At 35.8% G+C, this 27,917-nt stretch overlaps 4 protein-coding genes, 1 long non-coding RNA gene and 1 other non-coding gene across 10 annotated transcripts; 1 reads left to right on the top strand and 5 right to left on the bottom strand.

Annotated features, from left to right (window-relative positions):
* Positions 1 to 218: 218 nt before the first annotated feature.
* Positions 219 to 5,039, bottom strand: LOC108453025 (uncharacterized). The gene is made up of 9 exons (XM_017750901.2): positions 4,402 to 5,039; positions 3,745 to 3,781; positions 3,547 to 3,631; positions 3,411 to 3,456; positions 3,221 to 3,319; positions 2,420 to 2,488; positions 1,984 to 2,335; positions 1,715 to 1,863; positions 219 to 1,291 (listed from the first exon to the last, which is right to left on the bottom strand). The coding sequence occupies exons 1-9, from the start codon at positions 4,849 to 4,851 to the stop codon at positions 512 to 514; spliced, it is 2,067 nt and encodes a 688-aa protein (XP_017606390.1). The 5' UTR covers positions 4,852 to 5,039; the 3' UTR covers positions 219 to 511.
* Positions 5,040 to 6,343: 1,304 nt separating this feature from the next.
* Positions 6,344 to 13,872, bottom strand: LOC108453406 (uncharacterized). Of its 4 annotated transcripts, XM_017751487.2 has the most exons (12): positions 13,671 to 13,871; positions 11,665 to 11,904; positions 10,045 to 11,575; positions 9,404 to 9,440; positions 9,199 to 9,283; positions 9,062 to 9,107; positions 8,872 to 8,970; positions 8,545 to 8,613; positions 8,110 to 8,461; positions 7,841 to 7,989; positions 7,011 to 7,419; positions 6,344 to 6,902 (listed from the first exon to the last, which is right to left on the bottom strand). In XM_017751487.2, exons 3-12 carry the CDS (start codon positions 10,507 to 10,509, stop codon positions 6,640 to 6,642), a joined length of 1,974 nt encoding a protein of 657 aa, XP_017606976.1. In that variant the 5' UTR covers positions 10,510 to 11,575; positions 11,665 to 11,904; positions 13,671 to 13,871; the 3' UTR covers positions 6,344 to 6,639. The 4 variants fall into 4 exon arrangements, with proteins under 4 accessions (XP_017606976.1, XP_052884438.1, XP_052884439.1 ...); XM_053028478.1 differs by having other exon boundaries at positions 6,344 to 7,419; positions 13,671 to 13,872; XM_053028479.1 differs by having other exon boundaries at positions 6,344 to 7,419; positions 10,045 to 11,904; positions 13,671 to 13,872.
* Positions 13,111 to 13,174, bottom strand: LOC128293632 (small nucleolar RNA snoR101). Its single transcript, XR_008283812.1, has one exon. It is a non-coding gene; the product is annotated as a small nucleolar RNA snoR101 (small nucleolar RNA).
* A 359-nt stretch (positions 13,873 to 14,231) lies between the features above and the next one.
* Positions 14,232 to 15,947, bottom strand: LOC108453407 (high mobility group B protein 2-like). 2 transcript variants are annotated; one of them, XM_017751491.2, is made up of 8 exons: positions 15,806 to 15,947; positions 15,654 to 15,702; positions 15,440 to 15,547; positions 15,155 to 15,212; positions 15,020 to 15,064; positions 14,839 to 14,919; positions 14,631 to 14,726; positions 14,232 to 14,552 (listed from the first exon to the last, which is right to left on the bottom strand). In XM_017751491.2, the coding sequence occupies exons 2-8, from the start codon at positions 15,692 to 15,694 to the stop codon at positions 14,535 to 14,537; spliced, it is 447 nt and encodes a 148-aa protein (XP_017606980.1). In that variant the 5' UTR covers positions 15,695 to 15,702; positions 15,806 to 15,947; the 3' UTR covers positions 14,232 to 14,534. The 2 variants fall into 2 exon arrangements, with proteins under 2 accessions (XP_017606980.1, XP_052884440.1); XM_053028480.1 differs by having other exon boundaries at positions 15,654 to 15,911.
* Positions 15,948 to 16,457: 510 nt separating this feature from the next.
* Positions 16,458 to 27,363, bottom strand: LOC108450270 (uncharacterized). Its single transcript, XM_017747821.2, has 29 exons — positions 26,822 to 27,363; positions 26,568 to 26,661; positions 26,049 to 26,124; positions 25,820 to 25,881; positions 25,687 to 25,728; positions 25,470 to 25,570; positions 25,246 to 25,387; positions 24,532 to 24,593; positions 24,383 to 24,456; positions 24,226 to 24,299; positions 23,734 to 23,821; positions 23,592 to 23,664; positions 23,400 to 23,495; positions 22,494 to 22,602; positions 21,985 to 22,078; positions 21,820 to 21,903; positions 21,577 to 21,733; positions 21,172 to 21,359; positions 20,900 to 20,944; positions 20,681 to 20,709; positions 20,482 to 20,603; positions 20,205 to 20,252; positions 19,239 to 19,363; positions 19,101 to 19,121; positions 18,839 to 18,990; positions 17,677 to 18,571; positions 17,496 to 17,567; positions 17,156 to 17,263; positions 16,458 to 17,057 (listed from the first exon to the last, which is right to left on the bottom strand). Exons 1-29 carry the CDS (start codon positions 27,219 to 27,221, stop codon positions 17,037 to 17,039), a joined length of 3,654 nt encoding a protein of 1,217 aa, XP_017603310.1. The 5' UTR covers positions 27,222 to 27,363; the 3' UTR covers positions 16,458 to 17,036.
* Positions 18,116 to 18,705, top strand: LOC128292608 (uncharacterized). Its single transcript, XR_008282593.1, has 2 exons — positions 18,116 to 18,234; positions 18,330 to 18,705. It is a non-coding gene; the product is annotated as an uncharacterized LOC128292608 (long non-coding RNA).
* Positions 27,364 to 27,917: the final 554 nt, after the last annotated feature.

Genomic DNA, 27,917 nt, shown 5'->3' with positions numbered 1-27,917 from the left:
CTGATACAGAACTAACAAGAGAACTGCATATATGCTTTCAACATATATAATATAATTATATATGGACATGTATATATAATTGCAATTTACAGAACATCACTCAAACTCCCTTGGCAAAGTTTTCAGTATCAGTTGCCCTCAATTTTGCATCAACTAGTTTAAGCACTACTTCATTGCCCATGACATGAATGATATCTCGTATGTAATGCCAGTAATAGTATTGGTAACAATATTCATTAACTCAAAATATAACATGTTAGATATCGTATGTTGCATATAAATCTGTAATTTTTTAATCCTATGAAAGAATTTGATATATCAATCTATACAAAATCTCCCCTACAATCTGCTCCTATGATTTCTTCAGGAACCACTACTCAACGGACCTTCCAATGAAGAATGTAGTAAGTAAATTTCGACCACATCTTATCATCATATACAGGCGTACTTGACCTAATACTACAATTAGCACATACAAGCCACATCATATGGAAATCGTGTTGGCTGATTATTAGAGTTGCAATGCTAAATCAGGGCGCTGGGGTGAACCAATTGGCACACTAGAACTAGGTGAACCCGGTGCCAGAAATCTCACATTAAGATCAGGAGCAAATTGAAGGAAATTCGGTTCATTATAGGAACTCCGCTGAAGCCCGACATTAGTTGCCGCTGCATGTGACACCATTTCAGGCTCCATAGCCATTGCATTTCCAGAATGTAAAGCGATTGAACTATCGGCCAACTTGGCCTCTTTTGGAAGAAAATCACTAGCACCAGAAATCATGACATGTGTTTGAGTCGGCACTGTAGTCTTTTCAGACAAAGAATTTACACACTGTGTTACCAACCCCGTTTGAGAGGAATAACCAAACCCAAACCCACCAATAGAACCATTGATACCCGAGTGTCGAACAAGACTTTGCTGAAACTGATGAGAAGGTGCAGAAGTCGAGTCATTTTGAGAAGTTAGGCCTCTGACAGCTTCCATGTCTTCTCTACCTTGCAAAGGAAATCTACTTGCAGCAATGGAGTTTGAACCAGAAGTAGCTGTAGATAAAAATCTGCCAGGAGGGTTATCAGATAGAGAATTCGGAGACCTCTGCTTATCAGAAAAGGAACATTGTGGCTGCTCAACTGTCCTATTTTCTCCAACCCATCCAGGACCAAACTTGAGTCCACTAGGCAAAACACTTTCAATTTTCCTTGAAGCAATTTTCCAAACAACTGGTCCAAGATTTGCAGCAAAACGTGCCAAGCTTGTAGCATAGCCATTTTCTGCACTCAAACCAACCTGATAGACAATGAAAGGGGAAAAAAGGGTTACCATTTTCCGTGGTCAAACTAACCTGATAAACAATAAAATTGACTAAAATAAAATCGAGCGAGATAAAAAGAATTAGTCAATATAAGGGATTGAGCATTCTATTCTGCCGCTGATCTGGATAGTTTTGTATTGTTCCCTCATAAACACTAGTTGTCAGAATATTCGAACACCCTTTTGGCTAGATATATAAACATATCAAATTACCAGGGCAAACCTACCTGCACCTCAACTTTTGTATACAATTTATTAACAAACAAAAAGTTTAGGATTCCTTACCTGCGCTCAATGAGTCTAAGGTCAATCACACATTCCAGCTATACAGCTCATACAATAATCTTCTAACTAATGCACTAATAACAGTTATTGCCATTATACAAACATAAAACGCACCGGAATTAGTTGCTTCAATTCTCCATCCAAGGTGGAAAAGGTATGTTGCTCATGTCCAGAAGTCGATGAGTGGCAGTAGGTGTCACGCCTGTTCTCATCTACTGCAAAATGTTTCATCCCATACTTCATCACAGCCCTCACAACAGAAGCTACAAAATGAGAGAAAAATAGCTCAATATGAAATATAGAAAATATGTAGTTTATAACATTTTACATTAAAAAAGCTAAAGACTTAAGGATATGTATATAAAGTCAGATAAATACCAAACCTGGAAATTCATTCTCCCATTCAGATGAACAAATGGCATGATTTTCTTTGCTAGGAGAACCCCAGGAGGGCCTGATAAATGTATCTGCAGGCCGTAGTTTGAGGGAATTAGGTGCTTTCCTCAAATTGTAAGTGTTTGAAAGGCTAGAAGCATCTCGTCCAGCAGCTAGTGTTGCATCTGAGGAGTACTCAGAACCAACATGGTCAATAGATGACGATGAAACCAATGACTTTTTGAGGCTCTTTCCAGGTGGCCTTCCTCTCCTCACAACTTTCACTTGTGGTTCACCTTCATCACTATCTTGCCTCAAATTCTCAAAGTCCTTTTTAGCCAGCTCTTGCATTGATCGTGCCTAACCATCCAATCCAGACGTTTAAAATAACAGAGACCACAGTATCATGACAAAGGAGTTAATACAGTTGAGACCTAGACAAACCTGTCGAAAGTAAATTGTATCTGGTGCATTATACTGCATTGCATTAGAGCATATTAGGAAAACATCAATCTGCATGAATCAAACTTACAAATTTTCAGTTATACATCAAGTATCATTCCAGAAAAACTATATCCCCTAAATCTAAGTTCTGATTACTACATGTTTGTAGAATCTAAAGACTATCTCCACTGGTCCAGAGCATTTATACTGACATGAAAATCATTTCATTAGGATTTTCATCTTCTCAATTAACCACAAAAAGCAACTCACAGCATATATAGTTATCTGCTAGGAAAGAGTAACACTGTAAGATCCCATGCTAAACAAAACAAGTTTTGCAATCAAATTCCATAAACCATAGGCAAACCATTGGCTGTACCAAATAAATTATATATAATATGAACGGTAAAAAACAAAGGCAAGTAATTATCTTCTCAAACCAAATTAAAGAATCTTCTAGGCATAAGAGGCCAAAATGCTATCCCAAACAAGTGGACTTAATGAAGAACTTAAACATCATAGTCAACATCGTTACTACAGTAATCTCAAAAGGCATAGCATGCCTCCGGTATTCTTCAAGGACTTGCTTGATTGACAACATACACTTGACTCGCCATACACAATTTCTACAAAAACACACAAATCAACCAGAGAAATCCAGAAAATAACATCAGAAACTTAATCATTGACAGTAATGCAGTCAAACAACTTAGTTGGCTTTCCCTCTCCACTATGTCAGGGGGAAGACAGATAGATGAACATTGTATCCACATTACCAAAGAGAATGCTTGCAAAACAAACCTCAAATTGTTCTAAGGTAATATAAGCTCCCTCATCAAGTTTTTTCCTGACTGTCGAAAAGTCCATTGGGTGTGCAATAATATCATGGTAATCTGGAAGCTGTATCAAGACCAATCCAACATTATATCAGGAACCGTGATTTCACTTTTCAATAATCTAGATTTATGCAAGAATGAAAAACAAAATGCACCTCTTCAGGATCTACTGGCTCAGAGAATACCCCATAAGTGTCTTTCCTGGAAGTAGATTAAGTAAAAAAGATAAAAACCCGTCAAACGGAAGATAAACTAAGAAAAAAAATCAAATGAGCCAAAAATAACAAATACTTTTGAAGCCTGTCAAGAATGAACACCAACAACTTTTTGTCTGGCAAAGGCGTCGTGGGAGTGGGGCCAGACTCCACCGGTGACCCTGTCCACATATGAATGAAATAAAATTAATATAGTTAACAAAACCCAACACTTCTTTTTTCTAAGAATTCCCAGAAATGCCTTTTTTTCATGAAAACCGAGATAGATTTATACCATGAAGTGTGTCCGTCACTTTCGATAACTTTTCTCCCTGTAAATAAGATAAACTCTCGTGTCAATACATATATTTATTTAACTCCCAAATTAAATGAAAAAAAAAACTATTAAAAGAGATACTTGCGTTGATTATTGAAGAATCACTGAGGAAAGTTACAGTAAAAAGCTACAACAATGCAAAGCAAGTACAAAAAAAAAGAAAAAAAAAAAACAACTTTGAAGTATTATTATTAAAGAAAAGAAAAGACAAACTGAAGCTTTACAGGCATGATGGTCTGTGCATCTATTATTTTGCACAAAAATAAAGGAAGGATTAAATCCAAGACAAGAAATAATAAAATAATAATGGAAAATTCGTAAATCGGGAAAGAAAAGGAAGACAAACTATGTTCAAAACAACTTGAAGTTTTGCCGAAAATCAAAAAGTTTAAACAATATCCAATAAAAAAAGGTACATGACTTAGTCAAACTCATTCGTTCATCTCTGTTGCAATCATAAAATTTCGGCGCACGAGAAGCTATTTTCGATTCCCAAAATATAAACCCTAAAATAAAATATCCAAATAAAGTAGGAAAATCAATTTTTTGATTCTGTTTCAAAACCAGGACTTTAAAAAACCCGCGAAATCTATATATTAATGTATGATTTATCACCATTTGATCAGATCCAGGCTTGGCGGCGGTAAACTTGCGACGCTTGAGGGACGCGTCGGGATTGTCACCATCCGCATTCGAATCGGACCCATAGGAGGCCGAATTGAGCGCCGAAGGAATCGGATAATGCTGATCAGTACGAGAAGAATTGAAGCCAAGCAATGGTTTATGCTTCTTCTGTAGGCGGTCGTCGTCGTCGTCGTCTTCTCCTCCGGAAATCGATCCGGAAACTGGGGACCCACCGTTGAGATTTGGGTGGCGGCGAGTGGATCGGCGGTTCGAAAAGATAGAAGAATTAGGGGTTTTCTGAGGAAGCAATTGCGGTTGCTGCGGCTCCTGCAGTTGTTGTTGTTTGAGAGAGCGTTTTTGAAGTTCTAAGAGAGAGGGCCTTCCCTTCTTCCTCTTCTTCCTTGTCTCCGCTGCTATCTCACCAACACCACCACCTCCCATTGCTTTTTCCTTTTCCTTTTTTTTTTTTTTTTTGCTATCTAAACAAGCTTTCGATTTCTGTTTGGTTTATTTATTTTATATTATTTACTTTTTATTATGTTTGTAATATGAAGGAACATTGGGAGAAGAGAGGGGGAACAGATGCCAGCGTGGAGGGAAAGTCACGTGAAATAGAAGGATGTCCGCGTGCCCAGCACTCACGTGAAAGTTGCATTGATTTGCAGCGTTGCACCTCTTTTCTGGTAAATCAATTTAGGTATAATATTTATTTACGCTCTAATTTTATAAAAATTATTTTAATTTTGATATTTTTTAGTTTTAAATTTATATTTTCTGTAAATCACTTTAAAATAAATAAAAGATTAATATTTTTAATTTTGTTAACATGACATACATGTAGATCATCACAAAGATGACATGTCAACATTCAATTAATTCTTATTAAAAGTTATAATTTTTTAAAAAATTAAAAATCATTAAAATTATTTAAAAGTATAAAAATATAAAAAGTACTCTTTAAATATTTTAAAATTTTTAAAAATTAATTAAATGCTAACATATCATCCATAACAATTTATGTATATACCACATCAATAATATTAAATAACATTAATTTTTATTTATTTTGAATAATTTAAAAAAAGAAGTTCAACAAGTACAAAAGACAAAAATTAAATAAATAACTAAAATAAATTTTTATAAAATTAGAGGACCAAATAAATTATTATATGGTCAAACTATTATTTTAATTTTACCTTTACCACAAAATAAAAGGACGAGCTTTCCAAAATATTTTTAATTAAAATATTATAATTTTATAGTATTTAGTGTAATCTTATAAAATATTATTTAATTACACAAATTATTAGAACATTAATAATATTTTTGTAAGCAGACAAATTGTTACAAATATTTAATATTTTGTGTTATACGAATTACATAAAATATTTACCATTAACATAAATTATATGTTATATGTAATGGTGGAGTTGGTTAGACCTCGACATAAGTATACCTCGCAATGGCTCACATCTTGTCCATCAAGATACCAAGTCATACTTTCTGTATCTCGTCAAAGGACTATAATTTGCTAGAATACTTCGCTAGTCATACGACACATGGACTCTATCATGTCCTATCACAACCAACACAGGTAATCCTATACGGATCTAATTTCCATAGCCATCAAAGACACATGGAGATTTTTGTATGGAAAACCATCATTTGTTGATATAGTTTTCCCAATGGTTAATACTAGATAACGGGCCACAATTTTAAAGAAATTTTAAAGACAACTTTATATGCACATGGAGATAATTATATATACACACGTATATATAATTGCCATTTATATAACATCACTCAACCCCCCTTAGCAACCAGTTGCTCTCAATTTTGCATCAATTAGTTTAAGCATTACTTCATTGCTCCAAACATGAACATTTCATAATTCATGACATGAATGATATCTCGTACGTAATACCAGTAGTAGTATTGGTAACAATATTCATTAACAACTCAAAATATAACATGTTAGATACCGTATGTTGCATACAAATCTGTAATTTTTTAACCCGGTGAAAGAATTTGATATACCAATCTGTACAAAATCTCCCCTACAATCTGATCCTAAAGACTTCTTGAGGAACCACTACTCAACGGACCTTCCAATGAAGAAATGTAGTCAGTAAATTCGACCAAATCTTATCATCATATACAGGCGTACTTGACCTATACTACAATTAGCACATACAAGCCACATCATACGGAAATCGTGTTAGCTGATTATTAGAGCTGCAATGCTAAATCAGGGCGCTGGGGTGAACCAATTGGCACACTAGAACTAGGTGGACCCCGTGCCAGAAATCTCACATTAAGATCAGGAGCAAATGGAAGGAAATTCGGTTCATTATAGGAACTCCGCTGAAGCCCGACATTAGTTGCCGCCACATGTGACACCATTTCAGGCTCCACAGCCATTGCATTTCCAGAATGTAAAGTGATTGAGCTATCTGCCAACTTGGCCTCTTTTGGAAGAAAATTACTAGCACCTGAAACCATGACAAGTGTTTGAGTCGGCACTGAAGTCTTTTCAGACAAGGAATTTACACAGTGTGTTACCAACCCCATTTGAGAGTAATAACCAAACCCAAACCCACCAATAGAACCATTGATACCCGAGTGTGGGACAAGACTTTGCTGAAACTGATGAGAAGGTGCAGAAGTCGAGTCATTTTGAGAAGTTAGGCCTACGACAGCTTCCATGTCTTCTCTACCTTGCAAAGGAAATCTACTTGCAGCAATGGAGTTTGAACCAGAAGTGGCTGTAGATAAAAATCTGCCAGGAGGGTTATCAGATAGAGAATTCAAAGTTCTCTGCTTATCAGGTAAGGAAAATTGTTGCTGCTCAACTGTCCTGTTTTCTCCAACCCATCCAGGACCAAACTTGAGTCCACTAGGCAAAACACTTCCAATTTTCCTTGAAGCAATTTTCCACACAACAGGTCCAAGATTTGCAGCAAAACGTGCCAAGCTTGTAGCATAACCATTTTCCGCACTCAAACCAACCTGATAGACAATGAAAGGGGAAAAAAGGCTTACCATTTTCTGCAGTCAAACCAACTGATAAACAATACAATTGACCAAAATAAAATAGAGGGAGATAAAAAGAATTAGTCAATATAAGGGATTGAGCATTCTATTCTGCCACTGATCTGGATAGTTTTGTATTGTTCCCTCATAAACACTAGTTGTCAGAATATTCGAACATCCTTTTGGCTAGATATATAAACATATCAAACTACCAGTGCAAACCTTCCTGCACCACAACTTTGTATGCAGTTTATTAATAAACAAAAAGTTTAGGATTCCTTACCTGCACTCAATGAGTCTAGGGTCGACCACACATTCCAGCTATACAGATCATACAATAATCTTCTAACTAATGCATAAATAACTGTTATTGCCATTATACAAACGTAAAACACACCGGAATTAGTTGCTTCAATTCTCCATCCAAGGTGGAAAAGGTACGTTGCTCATGTCCAGAAGTCGATGAGTGGTTGTAGGTGTCACGCCTGTTCTCATCTACTGCAAAATGTTTCATCCCATACTTCATCACAGCCCTCACAACAGAAGCTACAAAATGAGAGAAAAATAGCTCAATATGAAATATAGAAAATATGTAGTAAATAACATTTCACATAAAAAAAGCTAAAGACTTAAGGATATGCATATAAAGTCAGATAAATACCAAACCTGGAAATTCATTCTCCCATTCAGATGAACAAATGGCGTGATTTTCTTTGCTAGGAGAACCCCAGGAGGGCCTGATGAATGCATCAGCAGGCCGTAGCTTGAGGGAATTAGGTCCTTTCCTCAAATTGTAAGTGTTTGAAAGAATGGAAGCATCTCGTCCAGCAGCTAGAGTTGCACCTGAGGAGCACTCGGAACCAACATGGTCAATAGATGACGATGAAACCAACGACTTTTTGAGGCTCTTTCCAGGTGGCCTTCCTCTCCTCACAACTTTCACTTGTGGTTCACCTTCATCACTATCTTGCCTCAAATTTTCAAAGTCCTTTCTAGCCAGCTCTTGCATTGATCGTGCCTAACCAACCAATCCAAACGTTTAAAATAACAGATACAACAGTATCATGACAAAGGAATAATTCAATTGAGACCTAGACAAACCTGTCGAAAGTAAATTGTATCTGGTGCATTATACTGCATTGCATTCGAGCATATTAGGAAAACATCAATCTGCATGAATCAAACTCACAAATTTTCAGTTAAACATCAAGTATCATTCCAGTTAAACAACACAATCTTGACTCGGCATATACATTTTCTACAAAAACACACAAATCAACCAGAGAAAATAACATCAGAAACATGATCAGCATTGACGGTAATGCAGTCAAACAACTTAATTGGCCTTCTGTCTCCACCATGTCAGAGGGAAGACAGCTAGGTGAGCATTGTATCCACATTAGCAAAGAGAATGCTTGCAAAACAAACCTCAAATTGTTCCAAGGTAGTATAAGCTCCCTCATCAAGTTTTTTCCTGACTGTCGAAAAGTCCATTGGATGTGCAATAATGTCATGGTAATCTGGAAGCTGAATCAAGACCAATCCAATATTATATCAGGAACCATGATTTCACTTTTCAGTAAGCTAGATTTATGCAAGAATGAAAAACAAAATGCACCTCTTCCGAATCTACTGGCTCAGAGAATACCCCATAAGTGTCTTTCCTGGAAGTAGATTAAGTAAAAACGATCAAAACCCACCAAGAGGAAGACTGGATAAGAATAAAAAATCAAATGAACCAAAAATAACAAATACTTTTGGAGCCTGTCAAGAATGAAGACCAACAACTTTTGGTCTGGCAAAGGCGTCGTGGGGGTGGGGCCAGGCTCCACCGGTGACCCTGTCCACACATATATATGAAACAAAATTAATATAGTTACCACAACCCAACACTTCATTTTTTTTTTTAAAGAATTCCCAGAAATGCCTTTTTTGCAAGAAAATCGAGATAGAAATATACCATGAAGTGTGTCCGTCACTTTCGGTAACTTTTCTCCCTGTGAATAAGAAAAACTCTTGTATCAAAAACAAACATATATTTATCTAACTCCCAAAATAAATAAATAAATAAATAAAGTATTAAAAGAGATATTTGCGTTTATTTTTGAAGAATCACTGAGGAAAAGTTACAGTAAAAAGCTACAACAATGCAAAGGAAGTACCGAAAAAAAACTTTTTAGTAATTATTAAAGAAAAGAAAAGAAAAGACAAAACTGAAGCTTTACAGACATGGTGGTCTGTGCATTTATTATTTTGCACAAAAATAAAGGGTTAAATGCTAGATAATAAATAATAAAACAATAATGGAAAATTCGTAAATCAGGAAAGAAAAGTATGACAAACTGTGTTCAATCCAACTCGAAGTATTGCCAAAATTCAAAAAAGTTGAAACAATAACCGATTAAAAAAAGGTACATGACTTGGTCAAACGCGTTCATTCATCTCCGTTGCAATCATAAAATTTCGGCGCACGAGAAACTAAAAATATGAACCCTAAAATAAAATATCCAATTAAAGTAGGAAAATCATCTTTTGTTTCTGTTTCAAAAACAGGACTTTTGAAAACCCGCGAATCCTATATATTAATGTATGACTAATCACCATTTCATAAGATCCAGGATTGGCGTTGGTAAACTTGCGACGCTTGAGTGACGAGTCGGGACCGTCACCATCCGCATTTGAGTCGGACCCATAGGAGGCCGAATTGGGCGCCGAAGGAAGCGGATAATGCTGATGATTACGAGAAGAATTGAAGCCTAGCAATGGTTTATGCTTCTTCTCTAGGCGTTCGTCATCGTCATCGTTCCCTCCGGAAATCCAGCCGGGAACAGGGGAGTCACCCTTGAGATTGGGATGGCGGCGAGCGGATCGGTGGTTCGAATTTATAGAAGAATTAGGGTTTATCAGATTAGGGGTTTTTTGTAGAAGCGATAGCGGTTGCTGCGGCTTCTGAAGTTGTTGTTGTTTGAGAGAGCGTTTTTGGAGTTCTAAGAGAGAGGGCCTTCCCTTCTTCTTCTTCTTCTTCTTCCTTGTCTCCGATGACATATCGCCACCATCACCTCTCATTGCTTTCTCTTTTTCTCTCAATACAACCTTTAGGCTACTGTTCCATTTTTTGTTTTTATTAGAAACACTGGCGAAGAGAGAGAGAGAGAGAAGGTACAGGATTACATGCCAGCATGGAGGGGAAAGTCACGTGATATGAATGGATATTCGCGAGTCCAATACTCACGTAAATAGTAATACCTGCAGCCTGCAAACCATTTAGTTTGTGCCTTGCCAATCAAAATTCATCACATAATCAGATAGTATAATCGAAGAAACCCCTAAATCATTTAAGTTTGTTCTTTTATTTTAGCCCAATTAAATTACAATACTTTTTCCATCCATAAAACATCAACTCAAAATTTTACTTTAAATAAGTATAATTAGACCTTTCATAATTAAAACTAAAACTACATATAGAGTGCCGGAAACTAGTAGTAATCAACCAATGTAACCAAAAAAAAAGGAATGCAAATAGCTCTACTATAACACACCATAAATTGTGAAGCATCATATCTTATGTACATTATCCCTGCTTGCCATCCCATTCAAGGCTAATGAAAGAAAAAAGAATCCTAACCAGCCAATAAATTTTAATATGCCAAATCCCCAGGACTATTATGCATCATCTGCAATAAAAATTCCTTTCGCTCCTCAGCTCCCAGCGTTTGCAATAAGGAAAATATATGCCCTATGTTCACTAATTCTGCAAATACTTCCTGCTCTGAGTAAACACGTAGTTGTCCTCTCTCGGCTATAACATTCCCCTCCCTGATTGCTTCTGCAACATCTTTAATTGCTTCCCTTATGCTTTTTAAACTCCCTTTCAAATACTCAACTCTTGTCGCCTTTCGTTTTTTCCCTTTCAATGATGTTGCTGACTGGTATCATTCGTGTCTTTTTCCTCCATACTTGCACCAACTACATCTTGCAAAGGGATACCATCAAATACTCGGCCACCTATTGAGCAGCCCAATTGACCCCTTTTAGCTCCTTTCCTCTGCTCTCTATCTTTAGCAAAAAGCATCACAAGCATGTCATAATTAGCAATTCTTGTAATCATCCATTTTTTTGCATCAGGTTTTGACTGACAAACAAGACAGCACGAACTGGAAATTAGTTCCGTAATAACCAAGCACAAGAAGCAGATAACTTGGACAAGAACATTTTACCAACCTTCGCAAGTGCTTTCCATAGTTCAGGCTTAGCAGTCCACATTTTAGTGTCTGGACTCCAAGCAAAACCACTTCTGCAATTGAAAAGGTCGTAACACTCATAAAAGCTATGCTTCAGAGTCTTTAGACGATTTTTCAGGAGGCCATTCTCAATGGGGATCCCAATCTTTTCATGCAATTCATTCGCCATATTTTCATATGGCATTGTAGTGAAGACTCTATCAATCCTGTTTCCCAAACTCTGTTGGTGCAAGAGAGCATCAATGAGGACATCATCCATAGGCTGTGTCTACTTCAACACATTCCTCTTATTCACATTAATATTCTCAGATTTACCCATTATTCTTACGTGCATTGTAATAAGATGTTAGCCGTGAAAGCAATTGAAGGCATTATGTTCGCCTAAAGATAGGAAAGAATCAACTATAACCAGGCAATCTGAAGATAGGAAAGAATCAGCACCATAAAAAAATAGCATATGGAGGATGCATTCAAATTGACAAAAAAGAAACATGGCTCCCTCTAAAAGAAACCGAAGTGCACCCTTAGAAATCGGCATTTCCAGAATGCCCATTATTTATTTTAGAAACTGATGTTTTTCCTGAAGTGGTAGCAATGGGATTCGTGCACTTTACATAACCCAAGTTGAACGATTATAATTTTATATCTTCATTGACAACTCATTATTCAGTCTGTGGACTAAGCATTAATTGTCAAAAGAGTACAACATACTACTAGAGAAGAAAAGTAAACATACACTAGCAAAATGCGAGTAACCTACTTCTCAAAAAAGGTGTGTCATCTAGCTACTTTTGTAGAAGTATTTGACGAATTAATTTGATATTTGAACTCATCAAGATAAACACAAATGAAAAGGCTTCCTTTACATGGATATAGGGTCATCTTTTAGGCTTTGCTTGGTAGAGTGGAAAGAAAATTAGAAAGATGGAAATTTGAAAGGGTAGAAAACTAGAAGGATGGAAAATATAAATTTCTTTCCATAGGTGTGCTTAGTAGAAAGATGGAAAAATGAAAAGAAAATTACTTTTTCTTTCTGTCCATTGCTTGGTAGAATTGAAAAATGGAAGGAAAGAAAATAGAACATTTGAAAAATGCATAAGTTTGAACTAGCATATACATGGATTGTTTTTTATGCATTAGGATGGAAAATGATCATCTCTCCTATTCTCTTTCCTTTTAATTTTCTAACCAACTAAGCACACTCAAAATTTATTTTCTTCCACTTTTCCATTCCCTACTCCTATACCGTCACATTTTCACCCAACTAAGCACATCCTTATTGCCATTGCTCTAGAATTTGTGCAACGAGGCACACTAACAGCAAAGCAGATCAAAGAATTATTTTCTTTTAAAAAAAGAAAACAATATACTAGAAAGACGAAAGAAAATATTCTATTGTAATTTGTAATATGCAGTGCAATGAAAGCGCATCAGCAGATATACTTCTCAACAGGTGAGCTCACCAGAAGTTCAGAAATCAAGTGTAAGCATCATGCGCCCTAACTTTGCACCACAATTTTCAAGTCATAACAACATTTTAAATGGGTTCCATCATTTCTCCTCTACCCGCCACCAAGAACTAAATGAAAAATAATCAAAAGATTGCATCACCATTTTTACACGGTGAGCCAATGACTCAAAACTGAGAACACAAATCTAGAATCCTTTTAGAGGACTGACCAAATATATGGTTAGCTAGTAAGAGTAGAACTTTAATAAACAACGGTCACTCATCAACACTGTTGAATCACTGCATCGCAATTTCTTCCCTCGATATTTCTTGAGAGCCAGAAGGACGAAACCCCAACTATAAACAACCGTGCACTCTTTAGCAAGGTTTTTTAGCAAATCGAATTTAAGAAACCCAAATTCCGAAAATCGCAGGTAGTGAGGGTCAGGTAATAACAATAACAACAATAATAGGTGAAAAAAAAATCAGAAAATAAGAGCATAACGAAATGAAAGGATTAATGAATGAAAGAAAACCTGTTAAGGACTGGAGAGGGCGAGCTGATCCTCCGTCTTCGTCAACTGGAAATTGATGTCTGGCAGCGGCAGGCTGCATCCAGTGGACTGGGAAACCGGTAAAAAATCACATTACGTTAGGGGTCTTTCCGTTAAAACAATATATGGTATGTACCATATTTGCTACTGCTCTCGTAAGGCAGCTCATTTTTCTCAACCTGATTTTGTCTCCTTTTTAGTGAAAATTCCAAAATTAACGAAAACCAAGAAAATAAAATACGATACAGTACAATTATTATGCTTTATTCCCACCCCCACCCCCCACTTTTGCCAAGGTTTCAAATTCAGATGTGACACGTTAATCGCCGAACTAAAATATTTGTTTGAATAAAGTACTTTGTGTCAATAAAAATGCTTAATAACCTGCTATAAACATCGTCTTTTAATGTTTTTTTTTTCAGAGTTAGTAACATTGGAACACTTAATTCTAATTTAATTTAATATAATAAATAATAAAAAAAACCTCGGTCTGCCTTTGACCAAATTCTAACTAATTAGAAGAAAATAAAGAAACAAAATCAGTTTTACGTAATCACAAAACATAAAATATATTAACGCATCAACTTCATCATCTAAAAAGGATATGTTTACAAGCCATTCTTCAACGTTAGAATCAAAAGTACAATTTTGAGGCTATTAATTTCTTAAAGGTCGAAAGAAACTAAGAGGATTAAGAGGTACAATTTTTTTTTTCCCTTTAGATGACATGCATATGCCCATCTAGAGAGAATAACATGGGAACATCAAAAGCATTAACATATAACCAATTAAGCACCAGCCTATACTCGTTATGCTATATCTCCTCCAACAAGTCTTCCTTCCTTCTTAGTCATCATCTTCTTCCTGCATTTTAATATAGAAGTTCAATAACCAACTCGATCAGTAACGACAATAAAAGGAAAACAAAATATTGCAACTCACCTCTCCGCTGCCTTCTTCATCGTCCTCATCCTCCTCATCATTCACCTCAGACACTGACTTCTCAGACTCCGACTCTTCTTCTTTGGGAGCCTCAGTCTGGAATCCAAAAAGGAAAAAAAATCATGAACTATAAACAGCCCTAACAGAAACTTTAAGCTCATTAAACAAGAAAAAAAATACAATTTAACTTAGAAATAAAGGAAACTACCTGTCTCTTAGTGTAGGCTTTCATGTTCTTTTCATACTCGACCTTTCGCTTCTCTGCCTTTGCTATATAAGGTGCTTTTTCCTAAATGTTTTTAATAATTACGATTGTTAAGTTAATCAGAAAATAGATTTGTGTGCTTTTACAGATTTTTAACGATGAACAAACAAAAAAATTTACTTACAGCATCAGACAAGCTCTTCCATTTATCTCCACCAGCTTTGCCCACCTAAATTTGACCACAGAAGAGAAATAGAACCGAGGGAAACAATTCTATGGCTTTAAAAAAGAAGAAATAAAAATTATAATTCATGCTTACAGCAGCGACAGATTTGTTTTTTGGGTGTTCCTTCTTGTATTGCTCACGGAACTCCTCCCTGAAGATCAAGAAATGAAAATTACCGAATTGGATAATAAAATGACAGTAAGTCAACGAAACAACTCCTCGAAGCTTGAAATTAGCTTTGACCATAAAAAGGATCATTCAATTCACCTCGTCGATCGGCGTTTTTACGAAGAATAGAAACGCCAGAGCTTTCCTTGAAACCAAAAATATATAAAGAAAAAAAACCTACATATACAGGATAGAATTTTGAATGATTACATGAAAACGAAGAAGGCACTAGCAGGCCTCTTTGGCTTGTTTGGATCCTTAGCCGCCTTCCCCGATTTCTTTCCAGCTTTGGCGCTAGATTTCTTGTTCACGGCGAGCCTATCGACAAATCAGAGAATAAAGTCAACCCATAAGAAACGTAATCCTCATCTAGATCTGAAATCTTAGAACAATCGGTACGAAGAAGATAAAAGAAAAAACGAACCTAGAGCCCTTAGTATCTGACTTGGATTTACCTCCCTTCATGTTGTATCCTGCAATTAAGATCGCAGATCAGGAAAAAGCCACTAAAATCGACAGGAAGCCGAAAAAGTTGTAGGAAAATGATGAATAGCAAGGAAGGGCAAGGGGGAATACCTGATTGGTGAGGTAGGGTTAGGGTTGATGTGAAAGGGGGAGGGGGGAAGAAAGAGAACAGAAAAGGAAAGGACAAAGATTAAGTGGCAAATTAAAAATCAATTGCGCTGTCAATCCAAAAAAAAAAAAAATCTCACTTTGCACCGGAAATGAAAATTGAGAGGATGAGGCTGGGTTGACGCTGGGCTTTGAGCATTGGGCCGAAATTTATGATTTCAACAGGGTTCGATCAATTCAACCCAACTGGACTTGATAGAGCCTTCGTGTTTCATCATGCGTCCAGTATTCTTGGTCTAATACCAAAAATGGATGGTTTATGTATTGTATTTGTTCAATACGTATAACCAACAGAGTCATGATGCGTCTAAATTTAATAATGTCAATGTCCAACTAGAGCAATTTTTTTATGCTAGCTTCTTTTATCATGCATCCACTCCAGTAGGTTTGATCAGCCCTTTTCCATTTCTTTTGCTTTGACTTTGAGTTTGGCTTTGCGCTTTATGATCAGCCACAAGAGTGTTTTTTTGTAATAAAACTTCTTTTTATTTTTACCGCAAAACTAATTTATGTTTCATACATAATTGACATCCTTTATTAATAAATTTAAATAACTGTTAGAATGTCTAATCTCTATATTAGTCTTCTAGGGATATTTAACAAAATATCTGTATATCATTAACTGTCAATGTATAAATATATACACTAACAGTAGTAAATATAAACCCATATTAAAACATATATTAACTTTTCTAGTCTATAATTAACAACTGATTGAAACCTCAATTCTGGTTTGCTTATAAAGAAAAGATCATAAGCAGCTAGCTAAAAATGCTACGTTCCGGTATTTACAAAGTCATTAAACCAATGGCTCGGGTTTAGTAATACATCGTCTCAAAAAAAAATCCGAAGTCAAGTCGGTCATCCATCGAACCTGGATCTGTGAAAACAAAATAGATGAAGCCAAAACTAAAACGCCCCAAAAAAATGTACATATATGTCCTATTAAACGGACAGGACAGCAATCTCAGCTTCATAAATTAGACTTGGATATGGTAAGTCCATAATTTCTGCTGGCTTGCTCTAAGGTATTTTATCAGACTAAAAAATACTCAACTCACCAAATGTACATCTCCCTAGTCACCCCACCCCCACACCGGGAGCATCTCACCAATGGAGGGTTTCAGAAAGAACAAATTTGACTTATGTGCAACTGACATGTTCATGCCCAACACTATTTCTTGGAAAGTTTTAGCTGCAACATAATAAATATAAAATTAAAATTAAAAATAAATTAGGTTTTAGAATAGACAGAATATCTTTGTGATTAAAAGCTCCGCATTTTTGTCTAACCTTCGATTTTGTAGTCCTCCATCCTCCCAAGTCTGTTTGCTTGGGAGAATATGCAAATTTTTCAATGGATTTTAAAATGGTAGTCTTCTTTGTGCTTGAGCCATTCACCTGTAGCAAATCCTATAAAAATGTGTTAAATCCTATGGATAGGTTTTTAGCAAAGCATCGGCATGTAATATTGCGCCTGAATTTTGCTTAATTGCTAAGTGGATAAAGGCAAACCTATAGAATTTCAGCTCATTTTATCCTTAATATTCCCAGTTGTCTTAGTATCATGGCATATTCGAAAAAGACAAAGGTCAATGGTAGAAGAATCATTAGGCCCAGTATTACAACATACCTTATCCTTTGCTGCCTGGTCCCCTGCTGCTTCAGAATGTCCAATTACCACACTTCCATGGTAAAGCATTATCTGCAGATGAAAAAGTATGTTTCAGAAGAGCATTTTTAAAATAAGAGTACGACAATGAAGAATCGCAAAAAAATGCATAGTTCTGAGACATAAGGTTGCAAGAACCTACCTTGTTTAGTAACTGCACATTCTTTTCATCAGCAGCTTTGATTTGCACACCAAGGCAATTGTTAGGGTTACTGCAGAAGGGGCAAAAGACCTTTTTGAATACACACCCGTCTTCTTCACGCCAAGTGCCCTGTTCTCGATCACCTTCAAGAGTTCCATTGCAAAGTCTTGGATCAACTGATGAAATATCGGTTACTATAACTGGTACAGTTGGTGGCGTATTTGAATCACAAGAAGTTAATCTCTCTTTGAAAAGAGATAACAAGTAGACTTTTGAGGACACAGTCAGTGAGAAACTGAGATACAAATTATTTTCAGGGCGACCTAAAGGACTTCTGCAGAGTAAACAGAAAATCTGTAATCTTTTATCCATAACCGGAATAGTATTACCAGTTGCTAATGGCCGTGGAACATTTGTCTCCTTAGGATAACCGTTTTCAGCTGAACTAGTTTCAAAACCAAAATCAATTCTGCGAAGCATATCTCCATTGGTTAGTCCCTCAAAACTCGTGGAACCTGGAATTTGAGCAGAAATATCACTGTTTTCTTCATCGACAAGGTTAATAAAAGTTGAACTTATGGGTTTCCTCCTTTTTTGCATATATGAACAAACACTGAGATTCAATGGTGTGTTCTGATCCGCATCCTTTCCAGGGGTGATTGTTGATTCAAAAACAGAAGGAACTTCGTTCGGGCTTGTTGAAGACATTGGATGAAACAGAAATTGATCCGGAGAGTTGATTGAGGCCTGAATTATAGTTGAACCAGAGTTAGCATCCTTGGTTACGGAACCTGGACTAGCTACACAGATACCAGCATTGACAACTGGCGTTTCCTTGACCACGAGCAAATCTTGATCTTCGTTGGAGAACGTCATAGTTGAAGCCTCAAAACACCTGCAAGAGGATGATTGATTCCAAGTCAATAATACTAGTTTGATGTTTCAAGTTCTTAAAAACACTAGTTATGTATGGTTAGATGAGTAAGAATATCAAAAATAGTCCAAAAGCAAATGATAAAACAACAGAAATCTCCTAAAAATGATGCAGCCAGTTTTACTACACCGCGATGCACCAGTGAGGTGGTGAGGTGGCATGCACAAGCATATAGTTTGCTACCATTACATTTCAGCTTCAAAGTACAGAATAGGTGTCAGTCATTACCCTGAATCTTTTGGTGAGTTGCATTCTAGATCAACACATTCAGTGCAGGTCTTCTCGTCCTTATCTGCTTGAACACTTGTCTGAGCTGCAATATCACTTTGAGGCTTCATTTGGGGAAAAGTGGTATCATATTTTGCCAAAGAAGATAGTTGCTGTCCACCAATGAATAGACAGGTTAAGTTTCAAATTTCTCTCTGGAAATCCTCAGCTCTGATCCATAGAAGGGAAAATCTTCATTAAAGTTCGAGTTCATATTACAAACCTTGTTCTTGGAAACCAAGTCCTGCAAACAAGTGAAGCCAGAGAAAAGACCTTATGTAACACCATTAGACCACAGTCCATGCACAAGAAAACCAAACAGTCTAAAAAGAAAGGAGATATTAATAAACTCAAAACGGACCTTGACTTCTCTGAAAAAGGATCTCAGCTCGTCCAATGACTTCTCAAAACTTCCATACATTCTAATGGATGGCCTTAGCCACTTCGAAATATGTGCTCTATTCTTTTCATCCTGAAAACGCCAATCTGATCACAAAAAACCATTTCCATTTAAATATGCATTAAAAAGAAAGGGGAGAATTACTATCATTTTCCTGATGTTATGAAGAACATTACCTCAAATGCAGCAAAATATCACAAGCCATATTTTAATTAAATAACTATATGGCATCAGACTGTTATACTGCTGAACTTTGGTATGAAAGCATCTAATAGAAGACTCTAAGGAAGTGCAGCTACTAGCTAATAGTAACATCTGCACATTTCTAGGGGCATTACTTCACATATTTATACAAGTTTGATGCTTTGGTACAATCAAGTAGAGCTGACAAAATTCTCCAGAAAAAGAAATAGGGAATTCTCAGAAGCTAAAGATTTGTTTTACTTGCCCTGCACAACTCATCCTAGCCAAAATATGCACAAAGCAAAACTAGAAAACAGTTCTAGACTTAACCCAAACCGAACTGGTTATCATAATATATACATTTAATTATCCATGAAGTAGCAACGACCAGATGCCTATGAATCTCACTAGAGGCAATGCAATAAACCATCAATGAATAATCTGTTTCATATAAAAGATTACCCTAGTCCACATCTTATCCTATCCATCTACGTTTTTGGGAAGAGCGTTGCTCTCTTCCATATCTGCTCACCCAGCAGACAAATAGTGAACTATCACAAGTCCATGGCACAAGTGGTAATTTGTGCAAGGGATTAGACATTGGCCACAAAGATGTTCCCTTATATATTCATTTGATAGTACGTTGTGTGATTTATCAAAAAAAAAAGTTAGTAAGTTGTGTGATGTTAGAATTTTATATTCAGAAGCTTGTGTAATAGCTAAAACCAAATCCAAATTGATTACCTAGTAGGATGATGGCTCCATAATCATATCTATGGCGTATACAGCGCCCTGCATAGTAAAAAAGGTAGTCATTGAATAACACCATTGAACTGAAGAAAGTTCTTTTTCCTTTTTTTTCAAGGGGAGATTTAGGAAGAATATATGTAATCAACCATCTGTATATAACCAAAATATCATGCAAATACTTGGACTTAATGTATTATCAAATCACATAATAAACAGTGCAAGAAGAATGAGCAAATGAATAAACTAGAAGCTGGAAATTTACAGGACATACCAAGAGCTTGATTTAGAGCTCTGAAGGCTTGCTGGCAGTACCACTCATTTCCACTCAGAAGGTTTTTAGATGATCTGTAAGTATTATTATATTTCTTCTTTAACTCGATCTGTTTATCATTTCTGCAAAGTCTATAGGAGTCAGAAATCAAGAAAAATAAAATTTTTATCTGGAAACATCATCATGTGAGAATACATACATATTCGGGAAGGGAATGCCAACAGCTATCTTACATAGTCAAGAATGACAATTAGTTAGCAATCATACTACAAAATATGCCTTTGTGCTTTTAAAGGCACAGACAAACAGCAGATAATCTTAAGAAAAATGAACACAGGTGATCAGTGGGCAGAAAGCACCAAGTTAGTGACTGAAATATATGAAAAGGACCAAAACCTCAAAGCAATCAAAAGGATACAACCACCCTAGCATTATCATCAGAAAAATCTATGCCTTCTGACACCTGCAAAGAATAGAAATCAACTTTTAATGAACTGCATAAATGTATTTCCACCATGAAAAAGTGCCAAGACATAAGACATTAAAAATTGCATTTCCACTAATTAGTCCAAATAGGGACCAAATTGACCAAGCCTATGGAATAAATATAGTGACAATTGGATTGCACTGTCCCCAACTAGACAATGAAATTAATCCCTTAAAAAAAGTCTCCTGCCAGTCAAGATTTACCTTTCCTCGGAAAACTGCAAGAAAAGCCGCCCCTCTGGGGCTAGTAACTTCTGCAGACTCAATCACATTGTCATCTGTTCTTTTTAACCTTCTCCTTTTCTGAAGAACAGGTTTCTTGACTCGAGATACTGAATTATAATAACCTTTCAGAACAGTCTCAAATTCTTCCTGATCACCCCCTCTTGGCTCTGCACAGACACCATTAGATCAGATTTCCAATCCAATAAGAGATATCTGAGAATGAACATTATGAGTTATAAACACCGAGCATATCAGGCCATTTCCAACATCCATACAAAGGGCCAGGCAAATGTGCATAGAAACAGTTTTAAATAGCAATTCCTAACAAGAAAATTAATGATTGCAACCACATTAGATCTAGGGAAGGGATAAAATATGTATTACCAACAAAAAGGGGCTTTCGTGCTTTAAGTTGTGACCATTGGCCTGTGTTATGCCAACGATCACTAAGCTTCTTCATCAGCTTGTAACTTGGGAAGAATATCAGACAGCCACCTGGAACAATCTTGAAAATTTCTTCCAAGGATTTGCCAAGTGAGTCCTGCAGAAGGAAAATTTCAGATGTACAAATGTCAAAAAATAATTATTTCTCACTCAAACAAAAAATGAAAAAAAAATCCAATATACCTGGAAAGCATATTGATCCGCTGTTTTGTAACTTGCATCCAATTGGTAATTGTCTGGGCCATGGGAGATTACAGCAGACCATACCTGTAACAGAATAGCTGATAACTCATAATTGAAATGAAGTGGAAATAAGAATCATAAACATGAGGCAAATAAAACTTATACCTGGGATTTGATATCAATAACATGAGGAGCCTCCAAACAGTTTCCAAACTGCACGCCAAGTTCAGATGAGAAGGAGTTCATTGGTGATAGTGTCCTAGATTATAGAAATTAACAAAATTACAGGTGGAAAACACTATTTGGAAATGCAAGTGAGCCCAAAGAAACCAGTAAATGGAAAAGACAAAAGAATTTATTTGAGAACCTTCCCTAAATTGCATCACATTATCAGGCATCATAAATGGCAAGTTTCTTCAGAAAGGATAGCAGACCTATGGGATGATGTCACATATTATGTGTCAATTAGATACTACAAAGATCCTTCCAAAGAAAGATGTCTTTCCAGATAGGTAGAAGCAGTTAATGGCCTTGACTTGGCTATAAACTTGCAAAAAAATTTGGAAGACGATATTTCAAGGTTGCACAAAGCTGAACATACTTTTTTATGATGCATAGAAGGTTCATTGATGCAAGGCAAGCAACTGAAACATTCAAATAAGGACCATTCTTACCCAGAAGTTAAGATGACTGATAATGAAAGATCAGATACATCTCTGAATACAACAGACGGGTTCAAGCACCACAAACCTAATGAACATGTCCAACTGCCAGAAGCATTTTCTGCATGCAAAACAATATCAGTAACCTTTCTATTTTAATCAAAGGAGCAGAAAACATATGGGCAATAACAAAAACTGAGTTCTCTTGAGAAACTTTTTAACTATTATAGCACTGAAGGGAACAAATAACAATTTAAACAAACAGCAAAATTCCAAATTCATGCTTATTATTATGTAAATTCTTGTAAGCTATGAAACTTGACTCTGACTATAAACTGTAAGATCAACATATCCCATTCACTACTATTAATATGGATGAAATTCTCCCTGAAAGTTACTCATAGCATGACAATGATACTGTTTGCCTGAAAATTAAGAATAACAATGGATAGTGTAAATTTGGATATTCTTAAACATCCAATTTGGTTTTTGCATATTAAAATCAACAAATTTAAAGCATATGCAAATATTAACCCTTGAATATCAATTATCTGAATCCAAAATACTTAAGCATATATATAACAAATTCAAATATCTAAATCCGCATCCATTTTCGCTTATTTGTAAAATGCAATAATAATAATAATAATAATAATAATAATAATAATAATAATAATAAACTTGACTAAATGAACTCAAATATTTAGCAAATCCAGATATCTGGTAGAGAATATTATTTAATTCGGGTTCAAATAGTGTTACTCAGACTTAATGCAAATAATAAAGGAATCGGATTTTAAAGTAGTTATGCTAATTTCAGTACAGATATTACAAAAGAGATGTAGATATCAAACCTATAGTCATCTCTAATTAAAATGACAGAATAAAAATATAGTAATAAACTCATTAAAAACTCACTCTCATCTTTTTTAAAATATCGTTGTAGAGCAAGCTGATAATCAAAAACGTGAGAACCATCTCTTGAGAAGAAATATGTCAGTGAAGAGAACAGTCCTGTAATACATTTCTTGATGTGGTTAAAACCAATATTAAGACTGCAGGGGATTTTAAGTAGCTTGCAGTATAAAAACAAGAAAATAAAATATGTACCTTCCAAGGTTATGATAGACATGCCACTTAAATGAAGTACATCTGATTCTGTATCTGAAGCAGCTCTGATTGCCTTGAATAAAATGCGGTTCATTGTCAGTATAAAACAGTAAGAATAAAGACTCAAAATGTTGTTGAGTACCTTTGTTGCACATTCTAGCAAGACAGGGAAGAATTGCTGTGAAATGTTAGCTTCTTGGAGTTGCCTTACTGCCTTGTCACCGGTCCAGCTAAAGACATGTTCATAGAAACATGTAAGGCCATAAAAACCAAATTCTAACAGGAAAAAAAATGAAAAGACACATAATAACTTTATAACTTTCTCAAACAAACTTATTTGCAGGAACTAAGGTGAAAATTGACATAGTTTCATTGATTTCTTTATTACAAAAGAATGCATGATATTACAATTTAATTTAATGCAATTGCAGACATAATGCAATCTACAGCATGCATCCAGCTTTTAGAAGCTCAGTTAGTTTGAAGACAGTGGCATACCTTCAAGTAGATGATAACAAGAATGTGTGTGCTAAAGAAAGAATTTTCTAAGGCATTCCATTATATTCGCTGACATGACAGTCCCACAAGGAGAGATAAGGATAACCACAACAATGAAGTTTTTTACAACACTTACGAGGAGAAGTAGTGCTTAGATTCATTTGTTCCTTCTAATTTGCTCTTTGTCTGCTCAATCCAACTTATTAGGTTCTACACATCCATGACATCAAAAGCAAAAAGTTAACTAATATAACATCAGACCTCACTGTTGCATGATCAATTACTTCCCTTACCATTATCATTTCAGACAATGGTTGGTAAACGTCGGCCTTGATCATCTTGAGTTGATGAAGCTCCATCTGCAATTCTACCATAACCAATAATTGCTATAAGAACTAGAATCCTAACATGATAAGGTAAAAATAGAAGTTCGGTAACCTACTGTGCAAAGCATCTTCTTCAAGATCCACACTACCACCTTCACGAGCAATATCCTCTAAATTGCTGTAACAAAAGAAACTCTTGATATTCAACCTTCCCAAACTAAACAAATATAAAAGAAAATCAAATGTCAACCAGTCATCCCAGATGGCATGAGAAATGAGTTCTAAAGCACCTGCATTTGCCTATATGTCTAATTTAGCAAGCCACCGACTATCATTGACCTCAATTTCCAAAACTCATATAAGGATCTAAAGAGATGTTTTTTAAATCCTTTGGGCTCAACCAAATCACATCTATTCTATGTAGATCCCAAGAATGAAACACAACTTTTGAATGCATCTGAGATTGCAGACTTGGAGGAGTTTGTGTACTAGGAATAAGAGAAAAGTTAAAAACCAAGGGAAATAAAGTGAATTTGACATACTTGAGTGTTTCTACAATCGTAAAAAACCACAGAAAGGTCAAACGGTACATAACTTCTGGGCACATCAGATGCTAAAACCAAAACCAAACAACAAACAACCCTACAATACAAAACAAAACAAAAACAATTTGGCTAACCCAACCCAGCAAAACTAAAGGGTAGAGCCAATATATACAAACAATTACACGATCTAAGTCGATACTATAGAATGTTTGGTTCTGCTAAAATTTATCAGAAAATAATCATGTGTTCATCAGGAAATCATTGTGAAACTTGGCAGTAACATACTGAGCTTCATCAAGAACTATAATGGCTCCTTTGATATCTACATCCATTGCCCCTCGAATAACAGGATTGATAATGTAGCTATACGGGCAAAAAATCAGTTGTGCATCATCTGCCATTGAACGTGCAGCATAGTATGCACATCCTAGAAATTGAAGAAAAAACCTGTGTCAGATTCAGAAGAGCAACGTAGTGGTAGAAATACATTTGAACGGGAAAAGAATAACCTTTAACAATTTGTCCAATTTTGACAATATCTTCAATATCATGGGCCTCATGACAGCCTCCTTTCTGAACTGAGGGATGACATTTGACCTTATGCATATTTCTGCATGAAATGAGTAATTTCTGTTGGTTATACTCTTATTTCGAAATTGACAGTGAAATTGTGGACAACCAAAACTAAGACACCATAAATGGATACCAGACAGAGGACCAACTCACTTAAATTCAGAGCATCCTTCCTCTTGACTCAACAGAAGCTTGCTGTCAAATTCCAGTAGTAGGCTTAGTATGAAAAAAGTAACGGAAATCATACTAGGTAAGAATAAAGAATTCTAAGGTCCAGATATTGCACCATTCTTCATCAATATTCTCCTTGGAGACATGAGGATTTGTGCAATAATGTTTCCTTGAAGCCTGAGAAATTTTCAAAAAAATCAAATTTTGACCAATTTTCCGTATCTGAATTTGTTAAACATAAGAAAAATTATGTAACAGAACGCAATTGATGAAAGCTTTTCCACACACACAAAATGGAAGAAGAAGAAGAAGAAGAAAGTCAAAAAGAGAAAAGTATAAAATACCAATATTGCCATGGGCACTCGATAAGAAGTTTTCCTGTATTCACGAATCACTTGAGAAATTTGTGAATGAGTCCTCCTGACATTGATAGGAAACCACAGTGCTTAATAACAGACCCACACCTTCAATTATACAAGTCCTTGCAGCTTTTTTACAAAGATTAATGAAATCAGAATATTAGCTCAGTTATCATGAATATTTTAAAGGCATAAACCAGCAATGATCCCAAGCACGATACCAACTCCGCAAGAACCATTCTCTATCACAAAAAAAAAAATTAGTATCCTTTTCACTCGACACAAACCATAAACCTTTGTTCCTGTCATAGCTTTGATAATAGGCTCTAAATCAGATTATTTCAGAACCAAATTCAAATTTGAGTGATAGTTGGTTGTCAAAAGGAATGGAGAGAAGGATAATTTAAATAGAATATGACCTTAAAATGAAGCCTGCTTCAGACAAACCAAAGGTAATAAAAAAAAAAAACCAAAACGCTAAATTGATTTTATAATTACACTTACGAAGCATAATATATGGTAGGAGCCAACATTTTCTTCTTATTCTTGCTATTCGCTTCATTCTGAGGTGGCTCTGAAATGCTTGATGAAGGAATGCCTAAGAAAATAATCAAGGATAATCACGCATGCACCCTTGAATATAGATGAACGTACTTATTCTAGCAAGTTCCAATTTGAAGCAAAGCAAAGCCGGAAATCGAGATCCTGAACTATCAAATAGAATGCCAAGGAAATCTGAGAAAGCATTGCAAACTTACTTGAAGTTGAAGGTTGTGTTTCGGGAATAAAACCACCGCCATGACCGAGAGGATCAGTGACGGCCTCTGGATCCGGGATGGATTGAGACAGATTGCCTTTGATGTTATTGATCTTATAGTTTTTCTGCCAAGCAAGAGTGGAGCAAAGAAGCGACAGTGATTTACCGGTACCAGTGGGCGATTCAATCAAGGCATGACAATGGCCGTCTTTCTGAGCTCGATCTAGGGTTGATATGACTCTGTACATGAAGGAAAGCTGCGTCCCATACGGCTTGTATGGGAATTCCACCGGAATCCCTGCAATATGGTGAACATTTTTGGGATTCTTGGGATTGATGAAGTAAGGGTTAGGAGTTTTGCTGGGTTTAGCTCCATTTCCAGTTCCGAGAGCTGCAGACATTGTTTTGATCGGGTTCCGAAAAAGAGAAGTGCATGCGGACGCTTGACTTGAGTTATAGAGAACTTAAGACTGTGGAATGGAAATATAAGCGGGAGAAGTGAAGTTTTGGCGGGAGTTTTGAGCGTATTGCTTCAGTTACAAGAATGCCAAAAAAGGAAAACTAAAATCAGAATATAAAAAACAAGTAAAAGCCCATCTAATTGGGCTTGGTGGGAATAATCCATTGGCGGTGCTGTAGTTCAAATATGAAGCTGATCCTAGTCGGTTTGCTGGATTGCGTCGTTACAAGTGTTTGGGCCAGGGTCTGAATAAATATATCATAAGTTTTTTATTTTAAAAGTCAAGCAATATATAATTATTTTACTTGATTTAATAATATTGAAATCAATATTTTCTATTTATTTCTCCTTATCTTCTTTTTATTTTGCCTAAAGTAGTGAATCAATTATTAGTATTTCTTTTCATCAAATTACGAAAAGTTACAAAATGATCATTTAGCTATTAGAAGGGTTACAAAATTGTCACCCTAACAATTCAATTTTATCTTTTTTTATCACCAATCAACAAATAGTGATAACTTTTAAACTGACATGATAACAATTTTAAATCCCAACATTTATATATGATATCAATTTAGTATTGGTTCTAAAAATTTTAACCTTCAACCTTAAAATCCAACAAACCTCAAAACACACA

Source organism: Gossypium arboreum, chromosome 5 (genome assembly GCF_025698485.1).
Source record: "Gossypium arboreum isolate Shixiya-1 chromosome 5, ASM2569848v2, whole genome shotgun sequence".
Taxonomy (NCBI): Eukaryota; Viridiplantae; Streptophyta; class Magnoliopsida; order Malvales; family Malvaceae; genus Gossypium; species Gossypium arboreum.
Note: the sequence above shows the minus strand (reverse complement) of the source record. Positions and strands in the feature narration are given on the sequence as shown.